General features: G+C 34.5%; 1 protein-coding gene across 1 annotated transcript; it reads left to right on the top strand.

Moving 5' to 3' along the window:
* Positions 1–4,615: 4,615 nt before the first annotated feature.
* CYP722A1 (cytochrome P450, family 722, subfamily A, polypeptide 1) lies at positions 4,616–10,249 on the top strand. The gene is made up of 10 exons (XM_086435927.1): positions 4,616–4,865; positions 5,754–6,075; positions 6,167–6,316; positions 6,702–6,870; positions 7,301–7,380; positions 7,505–7,591; positions 7,906–7,984; positions 8,083–8,189; positions 9,371–9,489; positions 10,001–10,249. The coding sequence occupies exons 1-10, from the start codon at positions 4,633–4,635 to the stop codon at positions 10,098–10,100; spliced, it is 1,446 nt and encodes a 481-aa protein (XP_086292053.1). The 5' UTR covers positions 4,616–4,632; the 3' UTR covers positions 10,101–10,249.
* Positions 10,250–11,138: the final 889 nt, after the last annotated feature.

The following is an 11,138-nucleotide window of genomic DNA, read 5'->3' as shown; positions in this document are numbered from 1 at the left end:
CTCAATACCATAAGGAAGATTGAAAATTAATTAATTTCTTTCTTTTTGGATACAGATTACATAATCCTAATAGGATTTAAACAGAGGAATAAATAGAGGAAAGATATTGAAAGATAAATACAATCCTATTTTGGCATGTAATCTTTTTTAATATTCTGATTCTTATCTTCATTAGATGATATAGTGTATCACAATACACTTTATTATAATGCACCACATCATAATACTCTAACATTATAAACATTTTTATTTAGATTAACCTTAGTGATGTCATGTCCACGTAGTCCTTGGATGATGAATCTCAATTACCATACAAACAAAAAACTGACCATAATGACACACTGTCCCGTCTATGTCATCCATTGGCCTACCTAGCTCGTAATATAAGAGTTGGTTCGTTAATACCCAATTCTAGCTAGGTCTCCCTTTGTGTCACCTTGTAGCATCCAAAAATATAATTTAATGCCACAGGGTTGAAGAGGATTAAATTCTATGAAGTTTGAGAAAGGAAAAAAATAAAATAAAAAGAAGTATTTTTCACCATTGAATTTTAATTTTAAATTTGGGAGTTCCGTGGAAGTTTGGTAGCCATTCATTTTCAAAACTTTGAATGAAGCCCAATTTTTTTTTAGATTGGAATTTTCCATGAAATCTAGAGGGTTGGGGGTCAGGGGTCAGGGGTAGAGCTGGTAAGGCGTCTGTGGGGGCAATTGCCCCCATAGAACTTTGAGATAGTCATGTATTTTCAACTAAATACATGCCTCATTTGCCCCCACTCACTCATCTCGCTCCTTATTTGCCCCCACCCTATCACCTCCCTCTAATTCCCCCCCCCCCCGGGGCCCTTCTACAGTTTTTGAAGATGACATTTTCTTTTGATTGGACCTACTCTCATGGATTAATTATAAAAGACCTAAATAGTCTTTTTTTTTCTACTTCCAACCAAAAATCTTTGAATTTCTCTCCAAAACTATTAATATTCAAGTTTTTCAACTGTACCATTAATTATAGTTTGCCCCCACTACAACAAAATCCAGGCTTTACCCCTGGTTAGGGTGTTGGATTGCCAATATGGTAATTCATTTGAACAAAACGATCCTTATTAAGACTTAAAATTTTAATTAGTTAGTAAGAAAATTGTTTTTCTACCAATTATGGGTCATGATGTGCCACGTGGCAGATCTTATTATCAAATCATTCCCATGACGTCTTGTATCAAGACAAAAATGTTCTAGTTGTAACTTGCAAGATAACTGCTCATGCCACAGGAAATGAATTTTTTTTACATAATTCTTAGAATAATGTTGAAGTGACTTCAGGCTGCATCGCACTTCTTGGCATGAAAGTGTATGGGAACCATAGATGCTTTTCATTGAGATACGAGTAAAAAGCATCTATGATTCCTATCCACTTTCACGTCAAGAAGTGCCATATGAGGTTCCAACTTGAGGTCACTCCAACACGAATCTAATTCTTATTCAAATATGGGACTGCTACTGTTAGGTATAGGAGCATCCTGATATTTTAAAATGCTTCATTTTAATTTAAAATAACTTATATATGCATGGAAAGCAAGAGCCTAATGAGTCTTATCTATGTGTTTTAAAACTCAAATGACTAAGTTGTTCCTGTCATTGTGGAAAGTACCATTCTTTTAAAAAGAGTATGTTTGATTGCACATGGAAAATATGGTGAAAAATGAATTTTCATGGACATGTAATAAAAGAGTCCACTAAATCATAGATTTCAATTTCTCATCCATATGAGTCGAAAAGTGAAATTCATCTAAATTTTTCATTCTTAAAATATCTTCTTCTTCTTCTCCACCACCATCATCGCACTCAACCCGCCGTCATTGTCATCACCATCACCACTGACACCCATTATGTGAAAACTAAAAATTTTGACAAGAAACTTTTATTGATCAAAACCCACAAATTTTAAAAAGTGAATTTTGACGGCCTATGACCGTTGATATTTTTGCTGATCCCCAATTCGACGGCTCAGAACTATCAAATTTCACCCATCCTCCATTAATTCAATGGTTTCAGTCGAAAAAAAAAATTGACAATGAAAATTTTGATGCCTCTGTCAAATTTTATGAAATTTGACGGCCTTGGGCCGTCAAATATAGACTTTTTTCATGTTGTGGCCATCACCGTCGTCATCATTGCTGGCCTCCTTGTCTCTCTGTCTCTTCTTCCCTCTCCTCCCCCGCTGCCACCACCACCACGTCCTCCCCTCTTTGTCACCATTGCTGGCCAACCTCGTTTGGGGACTATAAGGTTCTAACTAATGGGCTCCAAAATGTTAACCAACTTACCTAGGAGCCCTAAAACTTGTTTTTGTTGACTAGGCTGAGCCCAGTTAGCAGGCCCAATTTAGTGCCACAATGAAAAGTAGAAAACTCAACTCCACTTGAACGTTCAGTGAGTCAAGTCAACGCGAAACTCCTAAGTCAATTAGGACCGGGGAAATAAAATCTACCAATTTTAATTTATAAATGGAAAATCCCTGTGTCACCCCCAGCATTACTCTTTATAAATATATAAAGACAAAAAATAAATTTAAAAAAAATATAATTCTCCAAAAATATTATATAACACCAAAAAAAACTTGATCAAATTTTTGACCCACTCATTGCATTTTTGAGTTGACCTCTGAATTATCATTCTCTTTATAGTAGTGTAGATTCAAAATCCCAAGTACAGAGTGTGTAGCGAAGCAGTAAAATACTTTGGAATCCGAAGTCGATCCTCCATAAGAATTATATTGAAAGTGAATAAGAAACATGTGAACTAAAAGAGATCTGATCTAAACTATAAAAATATATGATTTTTCATACTTTCGTGGGATGCAAAAAATAGAAGATCCTCATAATCAAATCAAATGTGTTCTTTTCAAATGTTCAAAGAAGTACAAGTTAGAGAAAGACCATTCATCATATTATTAGAATCATCAGATCAAGTAGGTACTTTGTTCGAATTATCACTCACATGGGGTCCACTGATAAGGTAGTTTATCCTCAAAAGATAATGCACAATTCGAGACACTGCTGAGCTAAAACCATGTAGTAAGGCTTAGGGCCAGACTTTTTCGAAGTTTTTGGGCCCATTACCGTATTGTGTTTGTCCAAAACAATCGTGTTCTTGTTTCAGGCATTGAGTCTGAAAAGGCGATTTTAGATGAGCCATTGTTGATCACGAGGTTGTCATAAGCAAGACAAGTTTTGCCAACTCTAATAGGCCTTTGGCCTTTGTATTATAGGACCATTCTTGAGGATAAATTGGTACGAGCAATATGCAATACGCCAAAAACGTTAAAAAACAAAAACAAAAAAAGGCCCAATACACGTCAAAATTTTGTCCAAGGTTTATTAGGGTTGTCTGGCCCATTGATTCCTTGACTATTCAAACTCTCATCCAAATAATATTTAGGTTTCGTTAACGACTGTCTAAGGAAGTATTTTTGAGGTCTAGAACTTACGTTACGTTTATTAAAAATTAACTCTTTGTACACTTAGAATGTGTTTGATTGGCCATATATAATATCCTTTATACAAGTGTATATAGAGTAAGGGAGGATGTGGTAGTGTTTTATCAATTAAGTTTAACTAATTAAAACTATTTGAATCAAGCAACTGAAACCAGCTACACAACATGAATCAGTAGATTCTCCATGGCACAAAATGGGATCAAAGGAGTTGAGTAACCTTATTCACAATTTTTATATTTCCAAAAAAAAAGGCCTATTTATTATATTTTTGAAATATTCGAACAAATTTACAAAGAATATAAAATTTGAGTACCAGCATGTATAATTCAACATATTGCTACTAAGGGTACAACTTGATTCAGTTTAAGGTCAAATCGACCTAGGTTGATTCCGTTAAATGAGAATTGGATCTGAACCAAATCAACTCGAACCGAACTAATGTCGGTTTGGTTCAAATCAGTTCAATAGGTTGTCAATATCTTAAAAACCTAATTGAATCAATATATTCTTGATAAATATGAATATAAAATCTCATACAATAAATCATAAATCTATCCATCAATAAAAATAAAAAAAAATCATTAATGTATCTATTAAAAAAAAAAAAAAGTCAATAGTTTTTCTATCAATTAAAGAAAGTCATTAATCCATTCGTCCATTCAAAAAAATATGTAATTATTTTATCTATAAAAAATGAGTATAATTATTAAATAGATTAATAATATTTATTTAAAATGTTATTAATATAAGGACTTGATTCTCGATTTTATTCGATTTTATATATGGCATGAATCAAAAATCAAATCAAATTGATCGATTCTCTATTCTATTAACTTGGAACCGAAGATCATTATAAATTAAACCAAAGCAATCCAAAACTCTTGATTTGATTTGGTTCTCGGTTTGAACCGGATCAAATTGCACCCCAACTTGCTACAACGAGCCGTCTACTCAAAGGCCACTAATGTATAAGTAGTAAAGAAATAATTATAACCTGTCTGCCGAAAACACAACATCCATATATCAGCCGCACACGTGTCCACTTATTACACCGTTGACCAAAGCCGATTCTCTAATCTTGAAATTTTATACATAATTTCTGAACGTTCAATTGGAGTCCGTCCTACTGAGAACAAAATGACTATTGAAGCTTTTCCTTCACCGCTCACGCTTCTCCATATCTCTTCGCTGATTCTCATATTGTACTTAGTGTTTCACATCTCGAGGATCTATTGGTATCCAAGGAAATCTACGGATAAGATCCCTCCTGGAAGCTATGGTTTTCCTCTAATTGGAGAAACCCTAGAGTTCCTCGCAGCGAATAACAGTAACAAAGGAAGTTATGATTTTGTTCATATTCGACGTCTTCGGTAACTGATCCTCTAATGCTTTTCTTCTTTTAATCTTATACATATTATGTTATTGTACCTCGATAGGCGACAATGTTTAAACTGATGCCATGCGATCCTACCATCCGATTCTCACTGTTGAGATAATCCAACGGCAAAGATTCTCTTTTAACCGTCAAGTAATGGAAATTATTTTAGCTATATTGCTTGTGTATAAAGATTTAGATGATCCAATATGATTTTCAGCAATCCACATCAAAGATATTGGCTCGCCAACTAAATTTAAGACATAAATAGGTCCGATTCTATCGGGCATCTAAGTGATTCAAAATCTGAATTTAACGGGTCTGGAGCCTTGAATACATCCAAGTAAAACACAGATCATATACGGATCCATCCCTTATATCATCCTAATGATATATTTCTTTGAAAATTAGATTTTTAGATTTTTTTTTTTTTTTTAATATCATTTTCTACTACTTGAATTCTTATAAAATAAAAGGATTGTAATTGTAAAATAGAATGGTATGGCCAAAAAAAAAATAAAAATTGTTAAACAATTTGGAACCATCCGACCCGAATCAAGTAATTTAGATATGATTTTAATGAAAACATTTAGATATGATTTTATCTAGTGGGATCCAAGTCAGATTTGAATACGGATTCATATAAAAAATGAAAAAATCCGGATCTGAATATGGATATATTCAAATCCGAATTGGGTAGGACCCATTTTAAGCCCTAATTAATTATATCCATGTATTATGACTTTGGGTCGGGCTTTGTTGAGTTTTTTTTTTTCCGCCCATGACCTTATATTGTCATATTGGGCTTTCTCAATTCATTCTTAGCCACTTTAAGAGGTTAAACGTCAAAAGACATTTTTGATGAAATTTACTGTCCTTACAGGTATGGAAACTGTTTCAAAACTCATATCTTCGGAAAGACTCATGTTTTTGTTTCGGGCACGGATTCTGCAAAAGCGATTCTAAGCAATGACTTTGTAAATTTCACTAAGAGATATATTCAATCGATGGCAGAGCTAGTGGGAGATGAAAGCTTACTATGTGCTTCTCAAGAAAATCATAAATTAATCCGAAACCGTCTCAACAATTTGGTCTCTACAGATTCTATATCAATGTTTATCAAACACTTCGATGAATTAATGAAGAAAACTCTCACTAGCTGGGAACAAAGAGGAACTGTTGTGGTACTTGAGGACGCACTCAAGGTGTTTGTATTTTGTCAATTAGTATCCCGAGGTTTTTACAAACTCATTCATTAGACAATTCATTGAATGTTTGAATTGATATTTGTGGCAGATAACGTTTAATGCGATGTGTAAGATGTTGATGAGTTTAGAGAGTGTAGATGAACTTGAAATGTTGCAAAATGATGTTGCTCAAGTTTGTGAAGCAATGCTGACATTCCCCTTGAAGTTACCATGGACCAGATTCTACAAAGGTCTTAAGGTAATTATTTATTAATTAACCTTATGAGTACTAACAGTAAAGCAATTTCTGTAAGACCACCACATCAAAATGTACCCAAATTAATTAACCTTAGTGGGTTTAATTTAATTTGGATACTTTGAAAATGTCATTCAAATTTTAAATAGAGAGATACCATTGCCACACCAATTCTTATATAAATCACCAAAAAATTGCAAACAGTTGGTGTGGGTTAGTAAAAATTGCTGTGGCAATAGCAACTCTCATTTTAAATTATATGGGTCATACTTAACGTTGAGTCGGACTAGCCTAACTAACTTAGTAAGTTTTTTAAAAAAAAACTCGAGATTCGTATAAATTTCAAGGTTTTGTTTTGATGGTTAACGTTCACCTGATGGTTTGCTAGGCACGAGAAAGGGTGATGGATAGATTGAGAACAATGATCCATCGAAGACGAGTTCGAGAAGTTTATCATGAAGACTTCTTGCAATCCCTTGTAACAGAGGATAAAGATGCTGCAACATTGCTTACTGATACGCAAATCCAAGACAACATCATGACATTGATCATTGCAGGTTAGCCTTTCATATCCCATAACATGATATAGTTATATTTAGAGTTTATATTGCCACACCAACACTTTATTATAACACATTAATTCATGAATACGAATGGTATGCTTGCTTATAGTTTCAAGAGGCTAAAAAGAATCTCACACTTCTTTGAATCCTATTTAATTGAGTCATACTGGGGTGACACAATAGGGGACACAGGGGTGACATAATGAAGTGGTGGTGTCCACATAACTGTAGATGCTTTTCCGCGAGATATGAGTAAAAAGCATCTACGGTTATGTGCGCACCACCACGTCATTAGTGTCACCCATGTGTCCCCGTTTGTGTCACTCCAGCATTTGTGTATTTAATTTTATGATTTATGTGTTTTAACAAAAATAAATAAAAACTGATGTGGCAATATAAGAACTCTTTTCATTTCAATACGTAGGTCAGCTTACCACAGCAAGTGCGATGACTTGGATGGTGAAGTACTTGGATGAGAATCAAGAGGTGCAAGACATACTTAGGGTAAGTTGATAAATTAAAGATCGATTGAAATTATATATGTTTTTTTCTCCACCATAATTTTTAGTTCATTTACTTTCTTTTAATTTAAAAACTGAAATTTTGATGTGGGACTTTTTTGAACCAGGATGAACAACTCAAGTTAGCAGATAAAACTCTTCCTGGCTCATCTCTGACACTTGGGGATCTGAATGAGATGCCATATGCTTCTAAGGTAACGAATGATCTAGATTTTATAGTTTTTATTTTGGACCAAAATTATTTTATATTGGGGAGCAATTTTTTCATTGATCACAGATACCTTGAGATTGCCATTAATCCAAATGTTGTCTTTTGTCATTGTGGTTGTCATCATCGAGCACCAATGTGGTGGGTGGCATTTGCTCCTATCCTTTCCCAATATATGAATCTCGAGGTGGCACGTGTACAAACTTCATTAGTTGCAATAAATAAATAACTTGGCCTGTATTCCAAACTTAACTAGACTTGCTTCCTCAGAAACTATTAAGCTAAATTAAGTATGTGCAGGTTGTAAGAGAGTCATTAAGGATGGCATCAATAGTACCATGGTTCCCAAGAGTAGCACTCAGAGATTGCGAGATTGAAGGTATGGTCTCAAAAGAGAACAAATGGAAAGCCTATCAATTTCCTTGGCATCTCAATTCCTAGGCAGTGTAGAAGTTGCTAATGCATACTTCTCTACAGGTTTTAAGATCAGGAAAGGTTGGATAGTTAACATTGATGCTAGAGCGATACACCTCAATCAATCTGTATATCATGACCCCACCAAGTTTCACCCTTCAAGATTTGATGTAAGTTTATTTTTTTCAGTACAATTTATTTTAATTTTTTGTGAATTAATTAAAAGCTTCACTATTTATGGAACAATATCAGAATGCCTCAATAAACATGGCAGTATTGCTTAGCTCCTCCTTTGAGTTTGCTTTCAATATCAGTGTTACCTTGACATATGGCACAAATGGTGTCTAATGGTATCCAGCAGGGCAGGGCAACCTCTGAAAATTCTATCAAGGTTGCACAGCCATACTACTTTGAGGTATACAAATCTTCTAGGTTGTAATCTAGTAATTTGTGCACACAAAGGAAACTTTGAATTGGGTAGCTATCCAAATTATATATGAAACATGTAATGTCACGAGTGTCATGTCATGTTCATAAGCAGTCACAACAGAATCTTGAATAGTGGAAGTGCCAAGGTAATATTGTTCAATATCAATGTACATTACAAAGTTTTATATACACACACACACACTCACTCATCTTATAATGCCAGGTGACACTGTTTAAGACCCAATGATCTCATGGATGTTGATCCCCTCACATTACAAGGAGTACTAATCGTTGGGTTATTCAGCTGCAAAGGAGAAAGCTCATAATCCATTATTGAATGTGAATTCGGAAATGTCGCACAATAGTTAGTGAGCCCCTCAAATCAAAACTAGTAGCCAAGTTCTCTTTTCCAATTGCTTACACTAGTATTTTACCTTTTAGGAGAGTCCATGCAACATAGAACACAAGAATAACACATAGATTTGCATCAAAGGAAACAGATGCAGGAAAAGGTATCAAAGTCTGTAACATAGCTCTTGAAGTGAAAAACAGGACTCATGTTACCATCCCCATCATACAATATTATGATGATGCTGATGACCCTGACATGGGGCTCAGCGAAATTAACTACAATGGGTCTTCGAATTCAGTCAAACCCGATATGGGCCTCAGCAAAATTATGATAAAAGTCCACTCAGTAGATTATTAAGATCACCAGATCAGCACATTTGTTTTGATCATCGATGAATCCAATATGTGCCCCGCTAAATTCAACGATTGAGATTGATTAATGGGTTGGGTGGTGCATGTAAATATATGGCCTATGGTACACAACACTCCCAATAGCTAGGTCATTTAAAGGCCGTGTACAATTGTTCAAGTAAACCTGATTAACTAATATTCTCTTGTTTTCGACTTTCAGGATGAATCGAAACCATACAGCTTCTTAGCTTTTGGAACTGGAGGGAGGACTTGTCTGGGGATGAACCTTGCTAAAGCCATGATGATCGTTTTTCTACATCGTCTCATCATCACATACAGGTGAGTTATCACTCACCCATACCATTCTAACCAACCCTTTGGTTGAACCTAGCCCTGGATTTGTGCATTTTCATAATGGGCCTTGTTACTATAAGCATATATAGTATTTCAACTCCATCATGAATATAATCAACTCCATTGACTACAAATAATCAATCAGGTTGATTTCTGGTTCCACCAGGAGTGGCCAAGTGGGTCCCAAAGAGTGTGCCATGTGGCATTTTGGGATTTGCGTAAATGCAAAAAACAAAAGATAAACTGAGGTATCCAGGCCTCTTAGGACACCTGACTAATCCTTAGGCACGTCCCCCACCCCCATCAAGTAATTTTGGTATAAATTCCTGATGGTGGCCCCTAAAGGGAGATTTGGACTCAAGACCTCTGCTTCGTGAGGCATTGTCCTGGCCATCTCACCAACTTTTTGGCGTTCAATTTATTATTATTATATTTTGGCTGTTTTCATGAAAAAATGATCTCTCTAATGACAATATTATGAGATGATCTTAAATAGGTGGAAGGTGATCGACTCAGATTCAAATCTAGAGAAAAAGGCACTTTTTTCAAGATTGAGAAGTGGGTGCCCAGTGCGTTTGATGCATGTTACACCTTAATAAACAGTTGCAATAACATAGTACCATGTTAATGACTCCTTAGTAATTAGGATTTTATTTGCAAGTATGCTATTTCTAGAAGAAAATGAACCCTTTTTACCAACTTAATTAGTCCTTTTATAGAGGCCATATGTGTATGGAACTTGGCACATCTTAGTCTCAAATTTATGTTTCCTTTTTAAATCCGAATTCCAGCCAATTGTAGAAGCCAAACATTATACAATACTGGTGGTAGGTGGTATGTCCAGATGCACATGCATTATAAAAACAGGGGATGAACCTTCTGGTACAAAGTGATCACTTATTTGGGCTTCTCTCATTATAATTGGTAATATTAAAGTATTATAATATACTATATTATAGTTCTTTTGATGCAATAAAAGATTATATTATAATATGACGTACTATTATAGTACGCCTTCATTACTATCTAGGTTAGATGTATTCCAAATCCAAGAACCGAATATGAATACGACTAAGGGGTGTGCTATCTACACCCACTTATTGCTCGCCACACCCACTTATTGCTTTAACAGCAACTCCAATGTGTTTCTCTACTTTTTGTCTTTGTAGTGGCATATTCTCTCATTATTGAGAAGATGATCTCCTCCAAACCTAAACGAACTCCAACAGGTCCACCCTCTAAATCACTATTCATGTCTCTATTTCACTATTCACATAATTTAAAATAATAAACTTACTATTGGCAACCCAACTTTTCTTATTACCCCTAAGTTAAATATAAAACAAATAATAAAGCTTTCTATTGGCAACCCAACTTTACTTATTGCACCCCAATTTAAATATTTCCACTAATGAAAAGTACTACTTTTGTTTAGATTTCTATTTGATTGAATGTAGTATTTTTTTTTTTTTAATTATAATCATTAGGAAACAACTGTTGAAGTTGTTTGAATGAGTTATATACATTTAAATTAATTTCATTTATTTCAAACAAAAACAAAAAAAAATGAATATTCATGATTAAACTATTTTTTATTACAATTTTTTGTTGAATTTGGTCGACCAATTGATAAA

Source organism: Akebia trifoliata, chromosome 3 (genome assembly GCF_017979445.1).
Source record: "Akebia trifoliata isolate Shusen 1 chromosome 3, ASM1797944v1, whole genome shotgun sequence".
NCBI classification, from domain to species: Eukaryota; Viridiplantae; Streptophyta; class Magnoliopsida; order Ranunculales; family Lardizabalaceae; genus Akebia; species Akebia trifoliata.
The sequence above is the reverse complement of the archived record's forward strand: the minus strand, read 5'-3'. Positions and strand labels throughout refer to the sequence as shown.

Excerpts from the sequence above, each read along its gene's own strand:
- CYP722A1 (XM_086435927.1), top strand. The coding sequence starts at position 4,633 with ATGACTATTGAAGCTTTTCCTTCACCGCTCACGCTTCTCCATATCTCT. Across the intron at positions 7,985-8,082 it reads CAGAGATTGCGAGATTGAAG|GTTTTAAGATCAGGAAAGGT; the intron begins GTATGGTCTCAA and ends ACTTCTCTACAG. Across the intron at positions 8,190-9,370 it reads TTCACCCTTCAAGATTTGAT|GATGAATCGAAACCATACAG; the intron begins GTAAGTTTATTT and ends TTCGACTTTCAG.